General features: G+C 50.4%; 10 protein-coding genes across 10 annotated transcripts; 6 read left to right on the forward strand and 4 right to left on the reverse strand.

The window, feature by feature from the left end:
• Nucleotides 1-7: 7 nt before the first annotated feature.
• On the forward strand, nucleotides 8-1,357 carry BOA2 (FAD-binding monooxygenase BOA2; the record flags this gene model as incomplete). The annotated part of the gene is made up of 3 exons (XM_032024057.1): nucleotides 8-185; nucleotides 251-774; nucleotides 845-1,357. The coding sequence occupies 3 exons, from the start codon at nucleotides 8-10 to the stop codon at nucleotides 1,355-1,357; spliced, it is 1,215 nt and encodes a 404-aa protein (XP_031892030.1).
• A 939-nt stretch (nucleotides 1,358-2,296) lies between these two features.
• On the reverse strand, nucleotides 2,297-2,917 carry CGGC5_v008155 (uncharacterized protein; the record flags this gene model as incomplete). Its single annotated transcript, XM_032024068.1, has 3 exons — nucleotides 2,297-2,434; nucleotides 2,483-2,712; nucleotides 2,779-2,917. 3 exons carry the CDS (start codon nucleotides 2,915-2,917, stop codon nucleotides 2,297-2,299), a joined length of 507 nt encoding a protein of 168 aa, XP_031892029.1.
• A 1,398-nt stretch (nucleotides 2,918-4,315) lies between these two features.
• Nucleotides 4,316-5,773, reverse strand: CGGC5_v008156 (Uncharacterized protein; the record flags this gene model as incomplete). The annotated part of the gene is made up of 1 exon (XM_032024079.1): nucleotides 4,316-5,773. The coding sequence occupies one exon, from the start codon at nucleotides 5,771-5,773 to the stop codon at nucleotides 4,316-4,318; it is 1,458 nt and encodes a 485-aa protein (XP_031892028.1).
• Nucleotides 5,774-6,129: 356 nt separating this feature from the next.
• Nucleotides 6,130-7,576, forward strand: ACS6 (1-aminocyclopropane-1-carboxylate synthase 6; the record flags this gene model as incomplete). The annotated part of the gene is made up of 3 exons (XM_032024090.1): nucleotides 6,130-7,010; nucleotides 7,113-7,371; nucleotides 7,427-7,576. 3 exons carry the CDS (start codon nucleotides 6,130-6,132, stop codon nucleotides 7,574-7,576), a joined length of 1,290 nt encoding a protein of 429 aa, XP_031892027.1.
• A 214-nt stretch (nucleotides 7,577-7,790) lies between these two features.
• CGGC5_v008158 (uncharacterized protein) lies at nucleotides 7,791-9,278 on the reverse strand (the record flags this gene model as incomplete). Its single annotated transcript, XM_032024101.1, has 1 exon — nucleotides 7,791-9,278. The coding sequence occupies one exon, from the start codon at nucleotides 9,276-9,278 to the stop codon at nucleotides 7,791-7,793; it is 1,488 nt and encodes a 495-aa protein (XP_031892034.1).
• Nucleotides 9,279-9,729: 451 nt separating this feature from the next.
• Nucleotides 9,730-11,151, forward strand: CGGC5_v008159 (Uncharacterized protein; the record flags this gene model as incomplete). The annotated part of the gene is made up of 1 exon (XM_032024112.1): nucleotides 9,730-11,151. The coding sequence occupies one exon, from the start codon at nucleotides 9,730-9,732 to the stop codon at nucleotides 11,149-11,151; it is 1,422 nt and encodes a 473-aa protein (XP_031892033.1).
• A 3,882-nt stretch (nucleotides 11,152-15,033) lies between these two features.
• YSL7 (putative metal-nicotianamine transporter YSL7) lies at nucleotides 15,034-17,364 on the forward strand (the record flags this gene model as incomplete). The annotated part of the gene is made up of 2 exons (XM_066151975.1): nucleotides 15,034-15,222; nucleotides 15,511-17,364. 2 exons carry the CDS (start codon nucleotides 15,034-15,036, stop codon nucleotides 17,362-17,364), a joined length of 2,043 nt encoding a protein of 680 aa, XP_066008690.1.
• Nucleotides 17,365-17,971: 607 nt separating this feature from the next.
• CGGC5_v008161 (Carboxypeptidase Y-like protein) lies at nucleotides 17,972-19,509 on the reverse strand (the record flags this gene model as incomplete). Its single annotated transcript, XM_066151976.1, has 5 exons — nucleotides 17,972-18,231; nucleotides 18,349-18,860; nucleotides 18,959-19,087; nucleotides 19,135-19,192; nucleotides 19,263-19,509. 5 exons carry the CDS (start codon nucleotides 19,507-19,509, stop codon nucleotides 17,972-17,974), a joined length of 1,206 nt encoding a protein of 401 aa, XP_066008691.1.
• Nucleotides 19,510-20,182: 673 nt separating this feature from the next.
• cpy1 (Carboxypeptidase Y) lies at nucleotides 20,183-21,871 on the forward strand (the record flags this gene model as incomplete). Its single annotated transcript, XM_032024145.2, has 5 exons — nucleotides 20,183-20,250; nucleotides 20,316-20,447; nucleotides 20,522-21,284; nucleotides 21,715-21,781; nucleotides 21,861-21,871. The coding sequence occupies 5 exons, from the start codon at nucleotides 20,183-20,185 to the stop codon at nucleotides 21,869-21,871; spliced, it is 1,041 nt and encodes a 346-aa protein (XP_031892026.2).
• An 807-nt stretch (nucleotides 21,872-22,678) lies between these two features.
• sdnM-1 (Transcriptional regulator sdnM) lies at nucleotides 22,679-24,207 on the forward strand (the record flags this gene model as incomplete). The annotated part of the gene is made up of 2 exons (XM_032024156.1): nucleotides 22,679-22,900; nucleotides 22,966-24,207. The coding sequence occupies 2 exons, from the start codon at nucleotides 22,679-22,681 to the stop codon at nucleotides 24,205-24,207; spliced, it is 1,464 nt and encodes a 487-aa protein (XP_031892025.1).
• Nucleotides 24,208-24,225: the final 18 nt, after the last annotated feature.

The following is a 24,225-nucleotide window of genomic DNA, read 5'->3' on the forward strand; positions in this document are numbered from 1 at the left end:
TGCCGGCATGTGTGGAGTCGCGCTAGGAGATCGTCTAATTCAGACTGGCACTTTGAGGCACAACGAATTCATCATCATTGACAAGAACTCCGACTTTGGAGGAGTGTGGAAGATGAACAAGTATCCGGGCGCTGCTTGTGACATTCCCAGCCATGCTTACGTGATGAGATGCTTTCTCAACCCAGGTAGGTTCTTTGGCGTCCCAAACTATCCAATCATTCCATCATGCTAATAATGCTTGAAAAAAAAGGTTGGACGAAGAAGTTTGCGGAGGGGAGGGAGATCCAACAGTACTACGTTGATTTCGCCCGCAGAAACCATCTCGAACGGAGCACTGTTTTCAACACTGTTGTGCACGAGGCAAGATGGAACACATCAGATCGACTATGGGAAGTTCTCGTCGAGGACGTGTTAACAGGTAACAAAACACGCTGGATTGCGAACGTTATTTACGATAACGGTGGGGGCTTTCATCGCCCAAAGTACGCCAACATTCCGGGTATCGACAATTTCCAAGGCGAGCAGTGGCACACCGCTGAGTGGCCCAAGGACAAAAGCCTCACAGGAAAGCGGGTAGGTCTGATAGGTACGGGCCCCAGCGCGGCCCAAGTCGCACCCAAGATACAGCCCGATGTCGAGAAACTGTACGTTTTCCAAAGGAGCTGTGGTCATGTTCTTCCCCGCAACAACCATGCGATTCCGCCGTGGAAGAAGCTCTTGTTCAAGATCTGCTATCCTTTGCTGTGGCTATATCACGTTAGCTGGTTCATTTTCGTGAGTCTCAAAATGATATGACAGTATGCTCAATCTTCATGCTGAATCTTCATGCTGACTTTGTCAACAGTTCGACCAAACCAAGGGCATGTGGATGAACGGGACCAAGAAAAATCGTTCCATGCACGACGCTTGTCTCTCATTTTTGGAGAGGGAAGTTGAAGACCCGAAAACACGAGAAAAGCTTCGACCCAAGAATGACTTTGGGTGCAAGAGGGTTTTATTTCTGGACGACTGGTATTCTCTATTCAACAAAAATAACGTGGAATTGGTCACCGAGAAGCCCATCAGGATCACTGCAACCTCCATAGTATCGAAGACTCCGCAGTCACTGTCAGACGAAGAACGAGCTGCTGGACCTACCGGATCATACCTTGAGACACAGGAAGAGGCTCGGACTGGAGAAGCTACTCGCGAGATCGACGTACTCATCTGGGGGACTGGATTCGACATGAATGATTCGGGTGGCCACTTTCAGATCTATGGAGAAGACGGAAAATCTCTGTCTCAAAAATGGAGAGACTATCCCGAAACATATTGGAGTCAGTGTCAAGACGCCTTTGAGATCTGTTCTGGTCGCTGATGATTTCATCTCAGGTGTTGGTGTATCAGGATTCCCAAACCTGTTCCTCACTTTGGGACCCAATTCTACTAACTACTGGTCAAACATCACCACAGTGGTTGAAATACAATGCAACTGGCATTGTAAAGTTCTGAGGGAGATTAGGCACCGATCTCAACACGTGCCATACGCGATCCACCCCGAGCCAGGAGTACAGAAGAGATACAATGACTGGCTTCGAGAAAATCGTGGCAATCCAACGTTTCTATCGTCCAGCTGTGCAACTTACCACAAGGTTATTGATTCCCTGGTCGCTTTTCAATCGTGAGCTAACCTTGTATTATCTTTCCAGACACCTTCCGGAGCGACACCAATGTACAATCATTATCGGATCTGGGACTATTGGTGGAAAATGAGGAATCCAAAGATGGAAGACTTTGTTGTTATCCATGGGAAACAGTAACGTCCTGGAGCTGAATAATGCGGAGTCATCTTCGATGAAAATTTTGAAGCCTCTTGTCGAGAACCTACGGCATTTGGAGAGAAATTCGTCGAGGCATCAGTGCCCAAGTTGTCCGTGGTAAGGCTATAAATGTGGACTTCGATGCCGTGCGGTGGGGCCATAGAGACATGGATACAACAACCTGCAACCTCTAGGGTGCGGGGAGCGTATATTTTGGGCAACTTGGCTTGCGTTAGGTTTGATTACCTAGAGGAAGCTAGTTCATATCATTTGATTTTCTGCCTCGAACCTCCTGACTGAGATCCCCCAATGGACCTTCCATAGACAATCAGAAAACGCTACACATCGAGTCCTCCTAACCATCGCTCCAAGCCTGACATTGGCCCCGGGAAAGGAAGGGAAAAAGCAGTAACCTAGGCGACAAGATAGTTGCGAGTGAACGAAGAATCGACAAAACCAGACAGATACCGAGCACGCCAATCACCAGCAGCACGAGATTAAAAGTTATGAAGAGGGTCACCGATCAGGCCAGAGAGTTTGCTGACGTCAACGCCACTGTACTGTTTGAAAATACCGCCGCCAAAACCAGCCAATGCAGAGCCCACAGTAGACTGAAGGCTTGCGACGTAGCGCCACTATGAATAAATATCAGCTCGTGCCTGATAGAAAGTCGAGAAACCTACTTGGAAGGCTGCTATGCCCTTGTCATGATACGCCAACCAGCGGGAGGTCTGGTCAGAGTTCTGGCCGTACTGAAATGAATCATCGACAATGACGGTGTAATCCCCGTCGTCGGCACCCCTGGAAAAAAAGCTGAAGATGTAACTGAACCAACCGGCCGACGATCGGATGTTCTTATTCTTGAAAGAGTCAAGATAACTTGTCTGGATGAAGAGGACGCTCTGCTCATCTCCTGTTGTGGAGTTAGCCGGGGCATCATAAGCATGAAGCTATCGCAGAGACTCAAGAGAGCTCTCACCTTTGTCTTTGTTGAAGAAAGGAACAGAGTAGTAGTCTTGGGAATGCATCTTGAGACTCTGCTGCCATTCGACCGTGACCTTTTTGCTAGTGATCTCGCTGGCGGGGACGTGGATTCTGTTGCCCTTTTCGACGACCATTTTGGAGAGATTTGATTGATGTGTCTTGCTATAAATCTTAGTGAAGAATTTGGAAGGGTTTACTTTAGAGAGGCAAATGCAATAGCGGTATTCCTTCGCGGGATAAAAGCTCTTTATCAAACCTCACGTCTCTGATCGACATGTGGCTGCCCCTCATCTTCAAGAGAATTCACATAACCATTCCGTAGGTTCGAAACCTTACACCAAGCTTTCCCTTGGACCCCTGCTTGAGACCCAAATGTCGCGATACTTGAGATAGTGTATTCCTGATCTAGTTCATTCCGTCGGCAAATGGGCACAGCTGTCATTTGAACTCAGGTTGAGATGGCCCCTTAACAGCGCTGCCCCGTGCAATATTCATGTATTGCGCCTCAACGCGATGTTTACGTGCTTCATCGTCACATAGAACATTGCTTCCGCTAAAGAGCAAGGAGGTATGTCGATATGATGTCACTCATCAAATTTCACGAATTAGAATTAGAACAGGAAAAAGCCCGAAAAGATGGATGGATGAAGCTTTGTCCAAGTCCCTGAGTTCAAATCTGACAAGCCTTCACAACCCTCGGTCCCTTCCGGTCCCTCTGTACCCCGCCTTTGCAGTGGTCTAGACCAAAATGTCAGGGTTCAACCCAGGCTGTCACGATCTGCGGCCAGCGTCTCGCCCGATCTTTCTCAGCCCAGAACATCCAGTTGCGGGGGGAACACCACCATCCCAGACATCCAAGGTGAAAGGTTTCATGATATACTTTAGCATGTGCATCTCTAAACTGCTATCGCCGTCTCGTAAATTCTATCGTATCAATACTTGGCTTGCGTGTCTAGATACTCCCGTCACTGCCGGAGGGCCGGGAGCCTTGTGCCAATCAAAACGGGTACCCCGCCGACACTTCGGCATCCCCACACAATAATTGGCCTCACTGATCGGGGCCGGCTGGGCCATGAGGCTTTATGATTTTCGCAAATTCTCAATCAGGCGTCGGTCAACGGACTGGGTGGCCTGATGAAGAGACCTTCTGCCTCGTGAAACATTATGAGGATGGTATCCTAGTCTATGCTCTGAATGACGGAAGAACGCGTTGAACCTGCTGTCTGGCGACTGGGCCATCTTATCAACTATGCATGTACCGTAGGATGCCAAACTTCATTCGGAGCCTGTTCCCGATCTTTGCTGCAGACAGATAAGACATGGTAGGAAGGGGACGCCTGTCGCCAAGTCAATACGCATTAAGAATCATGGCTACTATTTTTACCTGCAGCTGACAGATAGACCACAGTCCCCCCCCCCCCCATGAGAGGCGCCGTTGAAGTGTCACCGAATAGAGAGCAAGATGAATACGATGTCTGAACATGATATATGTATGATATGTCACATTTTCGTAGGCATTCATGGTCTGGTAGCTAGTTACTGTCAGGTGGCCAAAATATCTTCCCAGGTGATTTAACCAGCTTTCCCCCTTTCCAAACGTATCTAATATTGTCACGGTTTACAAAAAGCTTCATGTTCTCCAGGGGATCAGCATCAAAAGCAAGGAGATCAGCATCCCATCCTACTTTCACAAGCCCCTTCTTTGGTGTGAAAGCCCCAAGTGTCTCCGCAGCATTAATAGTGGCAGCTTCGATGGCTTGTAGTGGAGTCAAGCCGGCCTTTGTTGCGAGGTAAACTTCTTCACAACTGTGCCCAGGGGATAAAATGTCCCGAGGATCGCTGGAGCATATGTCGGTTCCGAGAGCGATCTTTACCCCCATACTGACCGCTGTACAGTAGGCCTTGTGAGCTATGCCAGCTATGTGCTTCAGCTTCGCTGCTGTCTCAGGGGGCATGCGATCGAGCTTCTTGAGACCGGCATGAGTGATGTAGGCGCTGGCTACCAGAGTCACACCGTGATTGACCATCAACTGGGCAACTTCCTCGTCAATATAGCTTCCGTGCTCGATAGTCCGAACTCCAGCCTTCACCGCAGCGATGATGCCTTGCTTGCCATGGGCATGAGCAGCAACAGTCCTCCCTTGCATTGCAGCCTCGTTCACAATAACCCGAAGCTCTTCGTTAGAGTAAGACCGAAAGTTGGGGTCTTCGTTAACACTCATCACGCTGCCAGTGGCTAGCACCTTAATGACAGTCGCCCCACGACGGATCTGCTGGCGGACAGCCTTTCGGCACTCTTCAACACCATCTGCCAACGCGAAAATGGATTGGCCAGGCCAAAGTCGTTGACCGGCATTATCCGTACCTTGCCGGGACCACACCGTATCGAGAGGTAGAGTGACAGCATCGCAACCTCCGCCAGTCATGCCGAGGGCAGCACCGGCGCCATAAACAGTTGGCCCCATAATGTAACCAGCTTTGACGGCAGCGTAAGCTTCGAGGCCATAACCGGAGAGCTCCTTCACGCTGGTGACGCCAGACATGATGGTATCGTAGAAGCCGCGGGCGATGGCCGCGCCTGCTGTTGCGGGATGCTGAAGGATTATCTCGGGATAGTCGACTTTGCCAACGCCGCAGTAGTGTATGTGGCAATCCCAGAGACCGGGCATGAGACAGGCGACGTGGGTTCTGGGGGCAGCCGCAAGCTCATCGTCAATGTCGGCTTGTTTGCCAGCATAGGTGATGGTGCCTGACTTCGTCGATATTCCTACGGCTGCTTGATAGATGGGATCGCCGCGGCCTGGGATAAGCTGGTCGGCGAAGATACATGACAAATCGCTATCCTCAGGCTTTGAACCCTGCGCGGGTTCAAGTTTAGGAGACGAAACGAAATGCCATTCATCTTCATCAGAGGGCGAACATGCCGTTTGTTTCTGGCTTGCCTGCTCGGATATGTCAAGCAAGAACTCCGAACAGTGAGCGCAGGCCATAGCTTGAGAAGGGATCGTTTAGGTGAGGGTTGAATAGTTGGTAACGAAAGAACATTAATGTCAATCATAAGCCTGGAGTCCACAAGATAGCATGTCGTCAAAAAAAGATGCCCTCGGCCACAAAAGACGTGGGGGAAAGTGATTATCAAGATGCCCCCCCACAACACCACGATAAGCTATCATTTATGCGGGAGCGCAGCCGTTGACTCGATGCAGTAACTCGATCGCGGGGACTCCATGTTGATTGGTCGACATCACCCATCAGTTGAACCGCGTTTTCACGCTGTAATCTGGGCCAAAATACCTGCGGAAAGTCTTGACGTTGTTCTTCAATCATATTCTATTCGGCAACGAAAATGGCTCCAATCTCCGACCTATTATCCCAACGTGCGATCAAAAGCTTCACCCTAGGCGAAGGGGCAGATTACTTCTGGGAAGTAAAGAAACTCCCACAATACGACGCAGGAAAGAGACCAGATGGGTTCATTGATCTTTCTGGATCTGTGAATAACCTTATGCACGACTGGATGCAGGAGTACGCCGACGAAGCGATCCGCGGTATGGGTGCTCATTCCCTGCTGAACTACCGCCCCCTTCATGGTTCAAAAGACGTTCGGCACGGTGTTGCCAACATGTACAACAAATTCTTTAGCCCGAAATTTCCCTTTGATGCCACGAATGTTTTCGCAACCAATGGCGTGAGCTCAGCAATCGACATGCTCGCTTGGGTTCTTGCAGACCCAGGTGACACAATATTGATCCCAGTTCCGACATTCTTCATGCTGGACTTCGACTTGGCAGTGCGGAATGGAATCAAGGTAGTCAAAGTCGCCACAGACCACCTCGAAGATCCTTTTGGACCCGGTTCTGCTGCAGAGTTTGCCGAAGCCATTGTCACGGCAGCGGACGGTATCAACGGTAGTCGGGTACGTGCCGTCTTTCTCTGCAATCCTCAGAATCCACAAGGCCGTTGCTGCTCCGAGCAAACCCTCCGCGCCTTGGTCGAAATGTGCCGTCAACGAGGCTTGCAGCTGGTGGTTGATGAGATATACGGCCTGTCGCATTTCGGAAGCGAGCGGGAGGCTTTCACCTCAGTTCTGGGCGCCACGGATGAGGGATCAGACAACCATGTGCACAGCCTCTGGGGTTTGAGCAAGGATCTGGGAATGGGCGGTCTGAGACTGGGATTCATTGTCTCTAGAAATGGAACATTGAGAGAGGCTTTGGCTAGGATCTCGTGAGTTTCACCTAATGAATCTTTAAGCTTGGTAGAAATTACATGCATGTTAATGAATCTTGGCATAAGTTGGTTCACCTGGCCGACTTCGTTCTCCGATAGCTTTGCGGCTCGCCTGCTTCGAGACGAGGCGGCTTTTGAGAAGTATGTACGCACATACCAAAGCCGGCTTGCACAGGCTTATGAGAAGGTATCGGAAGCCCTTCTTCAACACCAGATCCCGTTTCAGCCGGCAACTGCGGGATTGTTCATCTGCATTGACCTTCGAAGGTGGATCAACCAATTTGAGGGAGCAGGTGACCCCGAGTTGCAGTTGTGGAAACATCTTGTGGATTCAGGGGTTGGCGTCAATCCAGGAAAGGTAAGCCACAAAAGATAATGGTTGAAATGAGTCCAGTGGCTAATGCATAGCTCAGTTCGCAGGCAGTACAGAACCAGGCTTCTTCCGGCTTGTCTTTGCGAAAGATGTGGAGGCTACTTTGCTTGCCATCATTAGGATAAGAGTGGCACTCAAAAAGCTTGATGTGAATGCGCGAAAGAAGCGGGAGCACCCCTTCAGCGAGTAAGATCAAGGACTTCAGCGGGAGAATATTAGTGCGATTTGAGCGGCGATGAACCAACATCTTTAGAGATCACTGTCAGAAGCGTATTAATTGTCACACGACTACAAGGGAACTAGATTATCAATGACTGATTCAGAATGGCAAATTCTTGACTTAAGTAGTAAGGCCACATTACAGCCTTTCGCGAAGCACTTTGCCAATTGGCCAAAGTAACACCTTACAATCGGCACTCTTCGTCGTCGATATCGAACTCGTCTCTCAACTGCCATGTCCATACTGTAGCATTAGTATAAGACTGGACCACTTCGAAGCAAGGACCAAGGCTTCCCTCTGTTGGACGAATTACCGGGTCGCCTGATGCCACAATTCTGTACTCATCAACGGCTGATGAACCAGCATACTTGGTGAGAAGATCAAAGTAGGCGTCTGTTGTACAGGATGAATCATCAGATCGACAGACGTTCATCAACTCGACAACTACGTCGTCCGAGCTCCGAGTATTATTCCAGCGAGCGCGCACCTCAGCGTCAGCATTGGCCAAGTAGATGATACCGCGGCCATAGGGAACGGTTTGTGCCGTTGATACAGTCCAAGACTGATCCACCGCCTCTTGGTCGGTCATGTTGATTGACGGGTTTTGGTAGTAGGCAATCGCCTTGGTGTTCATTGCCGTCACGTACTCCAACGTGCTGAGCAGCCCCGCGCGCCATAGGTTGCGGAGTGAGTAGAATTCGGCAGTGCCCTCCGCATATCGGGTCTGGTCGGAAAGATTGCCGTTGTAGATGTAAGGCCAGTTGTGGGTGATCTCATGAGCGAGAAGTAGCTCAGTGTCATTGGTGGTGGTTTTGTTGCGATCGTGCCACCCGAACGTGAAGGAGTTGTAAAGGGCTGTGCCTCCTGTTCCAACGTTCTCATTGTATCGGATGAACACCTTGTAAGGCTTGGTGCCGTCATCTTGCCAGAATGTTGCCGAGTAATTATAGAATTCTTTGATGAAGGAGGCGAGATAGGTTACGTTGAAAGGTGGCTGCTCAAGCCAGTACATTTTGAACTGGCTATCTTCTGATGCAGAGGAGCTTGAGAGGATGGGGCCAACAGCGAAAAACGTACTCAGGAGATCGTCTGTGGTTCCGTTGATATTGACGGGTTGAGGCCCCTCACCCCAAGTCCAGACTCCTCTAGTCCCTGAGGGGGAGGCTGAGAGGTCCCAGGACAGGGCAATCTGAAATTTAGTGGAAGTGTCATCGGGGACAGGGACCAAAGCCCATATTGATCCGAGAATGCCACCAGCATTCTCTCTGATGTCGAAAAGAGGACCCATTTTCGTCGTCTCGTTGACTTCACGGGGATGTGCGGTGAAGGAGATTGCGACAGGGGGGACAACGTCTCGGGTAGCGATCCAAAACCGGCTTGCCAGGCCAGAAGACCCGGTGGCATCGGTGGTAACGAGAGGAAGGTTTCCAGCACCATCGGTTGCGGTCAAAGACTCCGAATCGTACTGCGCAGACGGTTGGCCAGCAATAGTGAGCGGAAGGACAACCACTGTCTCGTTGGTTCTGAAAGAGATGTCCGTGGTGAGTTGACCACTCAGACTCTTCGTTCCATTACCAGAAGTCAAATTTGGAGTAAGGGTGATGTTGATGTACGGGAATATAGCTGCGGTTGCCTGATTGGCAAAGGTCAGGGCCAGGAAGATGCTTTTCATGGCTTGATGGTTGGCGAGAAGGGCGAAGTTGACGGGAGACTAGCGAAGTGGTTCAACAAAGAGACTAAGTTGCCTGGATCTAATGAATCGAGAACATGATGAATAGTCACAGAATATCATGGACAGCCAGAGGAATAAATACGCCTCTGAGACTGCACGCAAATTCAGACATCATCGTTATTCTTCAGGAGCATTCCGGCACTCATAGCGCGACAAGGGTTGTTAAATGACGGTTCGTCATCGGTTGTGGAGACGCTTTAAACCCATTTCCTAATTCGGGCAACAAGAACGCGGTCTCGTCTGGCGATGGGGCTTAGCTTAGCTTTGCGAAGCAGCCAAGAGGACGTAAATATACATACGGTAGCTAGTAGCCATTTCAGGAAAATTTGATTCTCGATCGCTCAGTCATTCTTTATCAATATTCTTTTGCAATTCTGCACCGCCGACAAAGATGTCTCCTGGACGCGTGGGCTCCATTCTGGGATCCCTGCAAGATGGCCTCAACCGTCTTGCTTCTATCACGATAATCTTACATTCAGCTCAGCTAGCATTCCCGGTAGCTTCGGCAGCATCTATCAGCAATAATGCATGGAGTTTGGTGGCTACTGGAGACCTTCTTGGAGACGTCGTCACCATAAATGATTCCCGAACTCAAGCATTGTGGGACATCACGCGATCGGCGGATTTCGCCTTCTTCAACATGGAGGGCCAACTTTTCCGTGACGCAGATTTCACTGGATACCCTTCCTCGGAGAACGGAGGTGACAATGACTATGGAAACGTTGGCGGCGGGCCAACCTATGATCCCAGTCAGGCGTTCCTCCTTGCAGGCCTTGGCTTCAACTTGGCCTCTCAAACGAATAACCACGTCTGGGACTATGGATTCGACGGTTATCATGAAACAAAAAACAACTTAGAAGCCGCCAACATTACATCCGCTGGATCTGGAGCTAGTCTGGCGGAAGCTCGCAATGCCTCTTTCGTCCAGCGCGGTAATACGCGCCTTTCTCTCATCTGTGCCGCTGGGACCCACACCCCCGAATCGGTCGCCGGCGCCGGGGAGCCCTCGGACAACCTTGCCCCGCGACCTGGTGTCAGTGCTCTTCGCACATCGCTGACCACAGTTGTTGATGGCGAGGCCTTTGCCAACATTCTTCGTATCGCTCGTGCCCAGGGACAATCGGATTTAACGGACGATGTCGCAGAAGTGACTCTGTACACCGGCCAAAGCCCTATGTTCTGGTCTTCTTGGCGGCGTGCAGACTCCAATGAGACAACTCCCAAACTCGATTGGAACACCAACGAAGATGACTTCAACGGGATTATTTCTTCAATCCGGGAGGCAAAGGCCACTTCGGACGCCACCGTATTCTCACTCCACGCCCATGAGAGCGACTCGGGCGCGTACGACTCAATCATCCCTCTCCCTCCTGCATCGACGGTACCCGCATCGTATATCACCAACATCAGTCGGTCCTCAATTGAGGCTGGAGCGGATGTGGTGCTCGTACATGGGCCGCATCATCTCAGGGGCATTGAGATATACCAGGGTCGCCCCATTTTCTACAGCCTCGGCTCTTTTACTTACAGCCTCGGGCTTCACTTTCGCGGGGTCTCGTTGCCAATCGAATGGGATGATGGTCTCATTGCCCATACCGAGTTTGTTGATGGGACTGTCAACAAGATCGCACTTTACCCCACGATACACAACCAACTCACCAACGACACATCTGTGGCTGACCGGACCATGCCAAAACTGGCGCCTCCTGCCGAGGCCCAACGGATTTTGAACTATTTGCAAGAAGCTTCCAGACCATTCGGAACTCTGATTAATATCAACGGGAGCACAGGTTATATACTTGTATCTCCGTAGATGCGAAGTAGGGGTGGGAATGCGGTAGACATACACGAATATAAATATAGGTGAACAGCTCTATTACCAACTCTCATGTTATCTTTACAGTGTTAAGCTGTTTCCAGTTCTGCCAACTTCATTGCGTTGCATCCTTTGGCTGTGACTGTATTGTAAACGGCATTCGTCATCTCTGTCGTCTCCGTTGTCCTTGTCGTGACCGATCGTCTTCGTTGTTTGGGTGTCGCCATTGTCCCTGGGCGTCTTGAAAAAGCCATCTTTCACCTGCGCTGCGAGAACATTGTACAATACATTCGAAGAACTTTTATGTGGGAAGATAGCCTCAATTTCAACTCTAAAGAGCTACGATGACATCTCAGAACACGAACCAGAGCTCGAATTATGCATCTACAGGAATGAGGTCGTTCAGGTACCGACCATCAGCCTCTCTGCCACACAGAAGCACGTGCTGCCCACCGCCTTTGGAAAAAAGAACTTCGCGGGCTTCCCAGGCCGAATATGTAAAGGAGGCTGCAAATATTGCGCGGCCAGGTTTGGCAGCCATGTACCTGAGTATTGCCTGGTTGCAAGATCTGGCGGAGTGCAACGGCGTGAATGGACCCTCGTAAAGCACGCCGACAGCCATCGACCTCTGGATGAACTGCTGTAAGGCCTCAAAGCCGATCCTACCGGCTCCGAGGATGGAAACCTGAAACAAAACTGAGAAGATCCCGATTCTATACGTATTTCTCTTTTGACACTCAACTGGGTCGAGTTCGTCGGTGATCCGAAGTAACAAATTCAGCCATGGGTTGCTTCTCATTGGAGCACAATCGAATGCGTCCGCCTCGTTGTCCACAGTAATCCCTACCTCTTGTGTAAGTCTCTGAACGTTGCTCTCGGTACAGAGTAACTGGGCGAATGCATAGTCAGCCCACGTCATGGCCATTTGATGAGTCGGAAGGCGGAGAGGCGCATAAGGTCTGGCGTAAAATGCTTGCGAGTCGGGTAAAAGAGCAGACAATATCCCTTCCGGAGCTTCGCATGTAGCCAGGGTAGACTGGAGGTTTCTGAGCTCTTCGAACAGCTCCTCATCTGGGAGCACAGTATCGGGCTCCGTGTGTTCATCTGAAGGTTCTCCAAATGAGGTGCCTTTCAAAATTTCCCACCACTGCGTCACTTTACTCAATGTCTCCGCGGCTGAATCCCCCCTTTCATAGAAGCATTTCGAGAAGAGCAGCCGCTGACTGATCCTTGACGCCTGACATCCAATGACCTGGATCCTTTGTGCTGGATGTACCAAACTTGGTACAAGTTCCACAAGGAGTGACTCATTGGCTGACTCAATCCCCAGAGGGTGTTGAGGCCCTCGACAGACCAGTTCAAGGTATCTGAGGTGTACCCAAATGCGTCCCAAGTCTTTGCCGGTAGTAAGCGAAAGGACCTGACTGCGATGATTGCGGATGCCATTATCAAGCACCGCGAGAGCCCGCCTGAGATCAACAATCGTCCCAGTCTCTAGTTCGTACAGTGTAGCTAGAATCAGGATGGTTAAACGAGCCTCCCATGACATGTCTGGATGCGTTTCAAGAATTTCTGAACATTTGCTGACATAGTTGAGTGCTCTAGACGAATGAATCGGTGCTAATACCCATTGACTATGATCGGATGAGTGATGCCCTTGTAGGTTGGCGAGACTGGCAGCCGCCAAAGCCATAGCTGCATATCGGAGAGGGGCGTTGTAGAGCATCATCTTCCACAGGTTGTCGAGGCGGACGGGAAGATTGTTCATCACGTTCAACCTGAAGTGGGCTAGGTATGGCCTATCTTCAACGGGAAGTGGGGCCGGCTTTCGCGTAGATGGCAATTCTGGTTGGTTCTCAAGGCCGGTCCAAGAAGCTGGAAGTAATCCACGTCGTAGAGTCCGATTTGCTGTGCAGGAGGGTGATTGATTCTCATGGCGGGAGGTTTCTGAGGCCAGAAGAGTTTCATCTGGTGGTGTAGGATTGTCCGGCGATGAGATCGTCGACGCAGAGCAGGAACCCTCGCCACGTTGGCTTGTGGGTGAAGTTGGGGACGGCAGCAAAGACGGCATCAATAAGTCCCACGGAAGGCATTGAGTATCCCCTGGCAATATTGGAGACATAGGTATGAAGTCGGTCATTGACGACGTCAGAAGCTGTTCTGCGTCGAGGAAGAATTCGGGTGACAATTGATCCATTGAGTCGTCTCTACGCCATTCATGAATGTCGTAATCGGCGGCTGAGTTGATGTCTTCCTGTCGGTCACCGGACACCAATGATGTGTTGTGCTCATCAGATTCAAGGACTGGTGGGGTTGGCGGCAGTGGAGCAGTGCTTGGCTGCTGCCGTACCGCATCCGCTGTATCAAGCTGATTGACTGTGAATGTAGCTGGATAAACAGGATTTGACCGCTTGCGGTCTCGTGTCGCCAGCTTTCCAACAGCTTGATCTTTGGTTGAAGCAGAACTTCCAGCCATCTTCAAGCGGCGGACCTTGTTGGCAGCCCACTGTGTTGCGTCTTTGAACTCGAAGGCGCCAAACTCATACTCGCACGAACTTGATGTTGCAGAACAACGCCGGCAAGCCGGTCTCTGTTCATCACACTGCTTTTCAATCAGCTTTGCATCACACCAATCCTGTCATCTCACTACAACGCACCTTTTTTCGCTTACGTCGGCACTGGAGACAACCCGTTTTCGTTCGGGTAATGTCTGTTTTCTTAGGTCTAGCCGGTGCGGGATCGTACATAATGACGGAAGGGTGCCAAGCTGAGCGAGTGATGGTCCAGGAGTGTGACAGATGGCCAGAGTCTTCATACACATTTACGCGAAGACACTAGATCGCAAATTGCTCAGAGATGTAGCTGTGGGTGAATCCAAGGTTCATGATGAATCACAGACGAACATAGCCATCTCAACAGCGATAAGAGTTCGGCTGCGAACCTGGCACCGCCCAGATAGGAGGATTGTGAATGCGGGGAAACAACTGATTCTACATTGTTTGTTTGCCTCCCCGGAGCTACCCTGCTCCCTGGTTTGGAATCCCCACTTTCAGCGGATATCCTTGCAGTACATGGCGTGCGGAATTGAGTTGCAAAACATGGGATACCGGCAAAGACCAAAATCGAAAACCTCGACACTAAGAGGCACAGTTCGAGGCAAACATCCGGGTTGGATCCATGTCCTCCGATATGCGATAGATAAAATGGCAAAAACGCGGAAACAGTCACCGTTACTTGGGCCGCGAATAACCTTACATGGATGTGACAACGCGTGTTCGAGTTGGCGATCTAACCCAATCGGGTCAACGAGAACGCACGGCGCAGAACACCGTGTAAGCCGACTGATCACCCCAAGCTGTTATCATGCTGCCGTGAACACCGGTATCCTAAACTCAGTCGATTTCTCTTAGCGCACACTCGGACTGGCTATCACAGACCTGGGACGGACATAGCTTATCTTATTGCCATCAAATCGCCCATGCAGATGCATTGATAGCCACAAGATCCTTTCCAGAACGGCATGACGCAAGTACGCAGCGTTGTTGTTGACTCCAAGGGGAAGTCAGGAGCCAAAGTACAGTCGTTGCCGCAATGCAGAACTTATCACGGGGCTTGATTGGCCTCACCAGCTTATCATGCCGCCTGCGAGATAACGATGCAGGGCACTGGTCGATAACAACACACTTGATGCAACGGCTCTCATTGAGCATGATTGTGAATCTTTTGAGTATCATTGTGATTGTGCATAAGACGCCCAAATCTGTAAAATCAATCAATCTTCTCAAAAGGCATTACGGATTGGTATCAAACCCTGTAGGCAACCCATTACTCTCGACTGTCATATGCGCTATGATGGCAAGCAACTCTCAAAGCCCCAACATGCGTTCCAACTCAGGAGTTGAATTTAAGAGCCAGCCCGACGGCACTGGGTTCAAGGATAATGGAGAACGAAAGAAAGAGACCAATATTGAAAAGGCCGAGAGCGTCATTGAAGGCGTCATAGAGGAGCAGGATCAGTTCAAACCGCTTCCTGGAGTGAAGCCCTACGATGGAAGAAGAATCTTGACGGTGCGTGCCGTCGCCACAGGCATATGTTTGGGCTCAATTATCAACTGCTCAAATCTGTATCTTGGTTCGTGGCCAGCATGAAAATTCCACCCTCAAAGAAAATGCACTAATAACGATGTTTGGGGCTCGTAGGCCTGATGACTGGGTTTGGCGCTGATGCCACTCTATTCGCGTCAATATTCGGCTATGCTATTTGCAAAGCTCTGGAAAAGTCAAAAGTACGATTAGCTTTCACCCATATGGCCGGCCACGTATTTTTCAGCTAACGAAGCTTTACCCATGACCTAGGTTCCCTTCTTGAGTGGTGATTTCGGGCCTCATGAGAACAACATCATTCAAGCCGCCGCCCTGGGATGCATCGGCATTGGCTTCATGGTCATGAGCGGTGTCCCTGCCATGTACCAACTACATCTCCTGGGGCCGACCCCGCAGTCGGACTTTGGAAGAATGATTTGCTTCGCCCTTGTTGCAGGATTCTGGGGACTCGGGTTTACCGTGCCATTGCGCAACTTATTCATCCTCCGCCTGGCACGTCAACTCAGCCTGTACTTCCCGCTAGGAACGGCGTCTGCGATCACGATTCAGACGCTACATTCAATCGAAGGCAGCACGGGGCAGGCACGACAGCACGTCAAGGCCATCAGCATCTCGTTTATCTTCTCTCTGATTTGGTCTGTGGCTACATCATACGCTCCCGGCATCCTTTACACCTGGAATCCCTTATGGTGGATTTTCAAATGGGGAGGACGGTCTGTGATTTCTGCCATCAGTTGGGGCTGGTTCTCGTGGTCGTGGTCACCTTCCATGATCGGGATAGGCGCTCTTATTGACTTGAACGCGGCTTCATCATATTTACTGGGGACGGTACTCGCCTGGGGAGTGGTGGGGCCGATAATTGTCCACAAAGGCGCTGCCGTTGGCATACCCTATGCACCCGATTATCCTGAGCTTCTCACGTACAACGCTTTCATTCCGACTCAGTTCAGAACCACGCCCTCTCCACGTTACTGGGTGCTTTGGCCCGCGACATTCATGATGCTTGGCGTCTCTCTCACGACAATTCTCCTCGAGGCAAAGAACTTTGCACGGATGGCGAAGTACGGTATCTTTGATGTCCAAGCCAGGTTCCCTCGGCGAAGAGACGCAAGTGCAGGTTCAGAGAAGGTTCTGAAGAAAGGGGAAATCGCCGGGGAAATTGCAGATCCTGTCGCTCCCGAATATCAGGTGCGATGGTGGGAGTGGTCATCAGTGACACTTGTATCCGTCATCTTTGCCCTTGTGGCTCTCAAATACGTCTTCGGTATCCCGCCAGCACTGAACTTACCCAATCTTACTCTCGGCTTCATGTGGTCTTTTGTCGTCATTCAGGTTTATGGCGCCTCGGGTACAACACCCATCACAACCGTTGCGAAGGGCTCTCAATTCATCACAGGTGGCATCCTGCGCCACGAGATTCAGCAACGAGGCTATGAGTCAGTAGCTCGGATCAACCTCGCAGGATGTGTCATAAGCTCGGCAGCTGCTCAACAGGCAGGTGAGTTGTGTCAAGACTTCCGCACCGGCTTCTTGCTCGGCACTCCGGCACGACCCCAGTGGCATGCGCAGATGATTGGCACTTTCGTCGCTGTGTTCCTGTCGCCAGCGATCTTCCTCTTGTTTGCAAAGGCATTCCCATGCATTCTCAATGCCGAGGCAACGACCTGCCAGTTCACTCTTCCAGCGGTTACATCCTGGCGCGTCGTCACTCAGGCAATCTTCATGGACATCTTTCCCATATCTCAGTCCAGCTGGATCTTTTCTATATTGATGACGCTGCTTGGGATGGGGAGTGTTGCCTTGAAGCGATACCTTGTCGGTCACAAAAACCTCAGTGCTTTTCAAGTTTGGGTTCCGAACATGTCACTTGTGGGTCTGGCGATGACCATTCCAGGGTCCTCAGTGACTTTGACGGTTACTATCGGAGCTGTGGCTGCACATCTGTGGAAGCGATACTCCCCAAGAACGCATGAGAGATTTCTTTACGCTGTTGCGGCAGGTGGAGTGGCTGGTGAGGGCGTTGGGTATGTTGTGCTGAGCATTCTTCAGATTGCTGGGGTGGCTGGCGTGGGAACGTCGTTAGGATGCGTGGCTGAGATTTGCTGAAGGATACTTGCCAGGTCTAACTCATCGACAGCCTCACATTTTGGACTCAATGAAACTGGATGTTTGGTCGTGTCGTTGTGTTTTCTTCTTACACACCTAGGTACCTTGCTACTATCCAAATGAGAGTTCCCCTTCTTGTGCTTTAAAAAGGAGTTTGAAAGCTGAGCGTTGCGCGAAGAAGTCACACAAACTAAGAAGAATCCTTAGCCTCTTCTGTGCAGAGTATTCATCTGTGACAAGAGAACAATAATCAATGACTGGGACACCTTCTATCTTCCCTAGATTTGAAGCCACTTTCGCACCACCGCGCCCACAGCCTCTGGCTGATTAAACGGCGCAAAGTGCCCTGCTTCATCTACAGTGTACAGAGAAAGCCGATCATTGCCCTTGAATGTTCCGCCTCTTAATGCATCCACATTTGCGTTAGAGGACACCAAAACCCCCTCTCGATAATGCCAATCGCTGAAGCTCTCCGCACGAAATGAGGCCTGTCCTTTCCAAGGCTGCTCATCCAGCATGCGAATCTGACCCGGCGTATTACTGTTCGGACAGGAAAATATCAGCGCCAGCCGCATATGATTTGAGAGAAAGAGTTGAAGGATGTGGCTCACATGATGATATCATTGTTGCCATGAATGAAAAGGATCCGGATTTCGGTGTTGTCCAGCAGCCATGTCAGTTCCTTAGTAACGGGAAGAAACACATTTTTTGCTTCAGTCCACCTGCTATTGGTGTCAAAGTCGATAAGCTCGAACGACGTGTTCGGAAAACCGAGCATGTCCTGTACCCATGGCTGATTGAAGAACTCAAAGGTTGCGTCTTTGTCGAAATTTGAACATAGAGGGGGCTTTTGGCATTTCAGACGACCTGGAAGAGAAGTCAGTAACTTTTCCAACAGCCTGTATCTGAGATGGATTTAGAATGATGTAGCTAATATTGAGCAAAGGAGTGTCCTTCCAAAACACTGTATGAAACCCGACTTACTGTCGTACGGGTTCCAACCTCCAGGTCTGACATCCGCAGCATAGGGCGCCCCCACAGTCTCGTCACAAGACATAGCGGCCGCGAGGCAAATCTCCTTATCATATGTCTCACGGCAGTGCTGTCCAAGAATTTCGCAGTGAGGCACTGCAGCTGCCATCAAGTCACACGCCGTGCTGTTCATGAGCGGCGCCTTGCGGCCGTCTCGGCGCCAGTCTGAACAGAAAAAGTCGAAGTAGCCTACAGTCTGTCGGGTGCTATCCACATAGCCATCCACTATGATAGTAGATTCGATATTCAGAGGCTTGTATGTAGCACGACTTTTTTCAGAGTCGCCAATCTCTCTTTCCGAACGCATGATGTGATGCGTGTAGCCGGTGACATAGTGACCTCCCATAGATTCGCCAGCAATGTGCAGCGGTCGCTCACTGTGCTCAGGGAATACGTCGTTGGTGAAAGCTCTGAGAAACTTGTGAATATCGCGGCCACCCTCCTCGAGGCTCACTGGAATATGACTGCGGTTGGTAATGTGTGAGAAGCCAACTCCAGCCGGTTGGCTAGAGGATAAAACCCTTGTCAGTAAGCACCCAGGCGCGGGGAAATGGTGACTTACTCGACGACAACAACATTTGCGTAGTCAATCCACGAGTATTCCAGAGTCTTTGTAGAATTTCCATTCTCGTTGACGACACACGGGCCGATACCTTTGAAAAGCCCTAGTTCTCCCGTTGCTCCTGGGCCGCTAAGGGGGTGTGAGCCTTCGGTTCTGGGAAGTTATCGATGACGTACCCGCTCATCCAAAGTACCAAAGGGGCATTTTCAGGATCATGCCGACTCTCAAAGTACCCTACGCAATATCATTAGTTTGGATCAAAAGTGACACCAGTCTCTTGTCGTGTTGAAACGTTTCTACTCACAGAAGAAAATGGATTTATGATCGGTTACATTGACAACACCGGTCCAGTATTGTGACCCTGCATCACAAAGTTCTTTGGGTTGTTTTCGTAGAGTGAACGGTGCGGGCTGTTCTTCCGCTAGCACCGGCGGCCGGGCCCCACCCAGTATTTTCTGGTCGCCGGGGCCGGGGCCGGAGCCGGGATACAAACCGAGTGCGCTAGCCGCGGCGGCTGCGACGAGAGCGCAGCATAGGGTCAGCAAAGGCATTGTACTAATGCTGCAAGAGATAATCAGGTATAGCAATACAGCAGAAGATAGAAGAAATTCTTAATGAATAATGATAGGACGTCTGTGGTACTGAAGAAACCGCCCTGCAATAGGACAATCGCATTGATGGGAGCTTTCTTCATGTACTGTGGTTGCAAACGCTCTTTTGGTGGCCGTTGCATTGGGAGGATTCATCCATCGTTCCCCAATTTTCTGGGTGGTTATTGACCTTCCCTTTTGGACTTAGGGCGGTTGACATTTCCCAATGTGGTCAGCGAGAGCGCCGATACGTACATCCATCCCGCGCAAAGTCCCCGGGGTTTGATGATACAACAGCTTAAGGCTAAAGAGAAGCCTTCGAACATACGGGCTCGCTCCATCAAATCCAATCTGAGAACAAGACGGAGAAATGGGTGTCTTGGAAGCAACTCCGATCGGCCGAGGCTTACTCCGTTCGGTGGGACTGATCATTCTGATGCTGTCTTGTGCCACGGCCAGCAGGGTCATCCCACCCAAGTCCAGTCTACTCCCAACGAAATCTAACTTTGCTGCAACTCAAGGCACGCCATCGTTTTCAATTCGTCTCAGCAACAAGACCTCTCAAGTTTGCAACAGTTCTACCCCGGGCGTCTCGGGATTCATCGACTCCAGCATAGGCGATGATGAAAGTCACATGTTCTTCTGGCTTTTCGATTCCAAGAATGATCCGTCGTCGGATCCGCTTATTCTCTGGATGACAGGGTATGACACTACTTCACCATGCTGCTTTCACCGAATCGCTTTGCTAATAGTTTGTCAAATGACAGAGGCCCGGGTGCTTCTTCTACAGGCTATGGAAACCTCATGGAGTTGGGCCCCTGCCGAATAGCTCCTGAGGGAGGTTATACGATTGAAAATGAGTTTGGATGGAACAACAATGCCACCGTTCTCTTCGTGGAGTACGTACACAGCATCGATATTGCAAATTATCAAGGGCCTGGTGAAATTTGGTGCTGATTGTTCAACTTCCTAGCCAGCCGATCAGCGTCGGGTTTTCAAGCGGCTCAAGGGTACCACAAGGCCTGACAGAGGCATCGCGAGCTATGCACACTTTCTTGAATCAGTTTCTCACTGCCTTCCCTCTTCTGAGAGATGTCGATTTTTATATCGCAGGAGAGTCGTACGGAGGCTCTTGGGTACCGGCACTGGCATCGGAGATTTTGCGCAACCAAGCGAGCAAGAACATCGATATAGGCAGAGACGAAGATCTTGCACAAAGTCCTTTGTCTCCCGGGGTGCTTGAAGTTCCGCATATTAATCTTAAGGGTGTAATGATCGGCAATGGTCTAGTTCGTCAGCCCGTACAGAACCCTGGAACATTCGAGGCGTTGTGCTCTGGCCCCGACGGACTTTTCAACACATCAAAGTGTCTCGAATGGGCTCCGAGAGCTCTATGGTGCGAGAAGAATCTCGGAGTGTGCGAGACGAAAGGCTGGACCTCTTCCGAATGCAAAAGCGCACAGAAGCTATGCTCCGAAATGGCTGAGGTTGCGATCAACGAGATGCACCGTAACCCGTATGACTGGCGCCGCACCTGCGGTGACGATCCTTTGGGTTGTTACCCAGAAATGGCTCATATAGACAACTTCCTAAACAGCAGCATCGTCAAGAAAGCCCTCGGGGTACCCGAGGAGACACCATTCTTTGGTGTCTCTTTCGATGTCTTCAACCTGTGGGAGGAAATCGGAGATTTATGGAAGTCGAGTGCGGAATACGTCAACTATCTTCTCAACTCGGTAGGTCACTTCCAGTTCAATCCTCATCCTTTCCACATATGTTATCGTTACACGTAACTGTCTGCCACAGTGTGGTTGCTGAAGCTGAACTTCGTAATTTTCCAGGGAATTCGAGTCCTCATTTACGTTGGCGACAAAGACCTGTATTGCAACGCAGCAGGTATGAGAAGGCTTGTTAACGAAGGCTTGGAATGGAACGGTCATCCGTTCTTTCGGTTTCGGGAATATCTACCTTGGTATCACGGCTCGAAACGTGTTGGTCGATGGAAGTCATACGACAGTCTAACCTACGCTGAGATCTTCGATTCTGGTCACCTTGCGCCGTTCGATTTACCGGCGGAAGTTCTGTCGCTTGTATCGGGCTGGCTGGTTGATGGACAGCCACCGGTGAGATGATAATTAAATACTTTGGTTCGCTTGCAATGCCAAGGAGGCCTTGACCGACCGTGGTTCCATATCTCCGATATGGATTCTCCGAGATCTCCGAGCCAAAACTGGTGCGTTCCCTATGTTGCTGACCTTATCCGGCTTACAAAGATTTACCCGTTCTAAACGACGACATTCTCAAGTGTTCAGGCTATGATTAAATAGATGCCAACGTGTGATAGTCTTCACGCTTGGTGCGTATTTGTGCCACAGGTAGCAGACCACCGCATGGTTTCGCGTATGCTGCAGTGAGATCTATTGAGCCTTTTATTTCCCGATTTTGTTTTATCTCCGGATTCGATTCCAATTCGGGCAACTCGTACTTCTCGTTGCCTATGACTCCTCTCCCAATGGATCTTTTGTCCTGTCGGATTCATCGAGACCCGCCCCACGGACAAGGCCGCTTCGCGATTTCGTCGAAAGATTACCATTTTGCATCCGATGAATTATATACTGCCAAATGACAGCGTTGACCTGCCTGACGGCACATTTTTTGGTGATTGGAATGGGAAAAGACAAAGCTGGAGATGTGAAGCTGTCGACCAGGTCACTAATACAACACGGGGGACCTCTCGTCGAAATCACCAAATCTTCTGTCCAATCTGGTGAGCGCAGAGACAGGGGAAATGAACGGCGTCTTTCGCTGAGAGGGCCATAAGATCCGGGCCTGTCATGGCCTCCTCCAGAGAAGCTACAGATTCCTTTGAAGAAGATTCCGCTCGGTTAGCAGTTTGTTGGATTTCTTCCTTGACTGCAATGGACTTCGCGATTGGACACAGACATGCCAAGACGCAAGATGGTAAGGGTGCGGCTCCACCAAGTGTTGACCTGGCCACAAGCGGCGGGATGCAGGTGGGAACGCGCTTAAATACCTTATCAGCAGCAAAAAAGAAAGAAAACACAAACACCACACGATCACAGTTCCGTGTTTCTTTCAAATCCATCGCGGTTTACCCGAGATTTTCGCTATGGTTCCGTTCTTCAGAAGCCCGCAGGTCCCTAGCATTGTCCCGACGGACACTATTGTCCCGCTGAGCGCCGGCGATGACAATTTCGTAAATAAAAGCATCGTCATGTTGTTCATGATGCGCTTTGACGACGTTCTCGATCCCGACAAGTTGAGATTTTCTCTAGAGAAACTCTTGGAACGCGATGGTTGGCGCAAGCTGGGAGCACGCCTGAGACTCAATGTACGATGCATACGATTTGAGACTCTTGTCAACTGAATCTTACGCGGTCGCTGGACAATTCTCAGGCGAACAAAAAGCTAGAGTACCACATACCTGCTGAGTATGGTCCAAAGAGGCCAGCCATCGCCTACTCTCACGTCAAGTTTCAAGTGGATATCGAAGAGCACCCTCTAGCTTCAAGGTTACCAAAAGCCAGCTTAAAGCCAGCCGTTGTCGGGGATTCCACCGATTTCCTAGAGTTTTCGCATGCTTCCAACGGACCGAAGAGCCTGGATGACTACATCTACTACGACAGGCCGCAACTTGCTCTGCACATTGTATCATTCAACAACGCCACGCTTGTATCCCTTAACTGGCTGCATACTCTGTTCGACGCCCTAGGACGCCAAGAGCTGATTACAGCATGGACAGCAATGCTAGATGGGCGCGAGAACGATATCAAGCCGTTTCATGGCTTTGATGACGACCCTCTGGCAGATCTTGGAACGAAGCCGAAAGAGGAGTACGTGTTGGCCGACAATCTGTTGTCCAAATGGCAAATGGCATGGTTCGTTTTTCGCCAGATCTGGGAAACCATATACTACCGGGAGGAGGAGACTAAGCTAGTCTGCATGCCTGCCACGTACTTGAAAAAGCTGAAGTTATTGGTAAACCAGGAGGTTAAGGCTCAAAATGCCGGCAGTGCCACAGCTTTTGCTAGTGAAGGCGATGTTGTGTCCGCTTTCATAACTCGCCTGTTTATCAGGCACCTACCTAACACGTCAAACCAGACCATCGTCATTATGAATGCTTTCGGAATGCGTTCTGCCCTAGCCGATGACTACCTCCCACCACACAGAGCCTACGTTGGAAATGCGGTTACCGCAGTGTTGGCAATCTCATCGGCGAAGGATATCCTCACCAATCCGCTTAGCTACACCGCCTGGGTCGTTCGCAAAGCCATCATTGACCAAGGTAGCAGAGAGCAACTTGAAGCCCGAATTGCCGCCCAGAAGGCCATAGGCTTCCCCCTGTATGGTGATGGTGGCATGCAGATGATCACGGTCTCGAACTGGTCAAAGGCGAAGTTCTTCGAAGCAGATTTCTCCGCAGCAGTGATCAAGAAGGGGGCTGACTCGAACACGCGTCCCGATCGACTGGGGAAGCCATCCTTTGTCATGGGCGATACAATCTCCAAGGGACTCAGCGTCCGAAATGCTTCCAACGTGGTAGGCAGAGATGCGGATGGCAATGTTTGGCTAGGAGATGTTCTGCGCAAGGGACTATGGGCAAAGATTGCTGAGGCTCTGGAAACCGATTCTTATTGATTCACTTGGAAGCCACGA

This window comes from Colletotrichum fructicola (genome assembly GCF_000319635.2).
Source record: "Colletotrichum fructicola Nara gc5 chromosome Unknown KSG_Nara_v1_contig04, whole genome shotgun sequence".
Taxonomy (NCBI): Eukaryota; Fungi; Ascomycota; class Sordariomycetes; order Glomerellales; family Glomerellaceae; genus Colletotrichum; species Colletotrichum fructicola.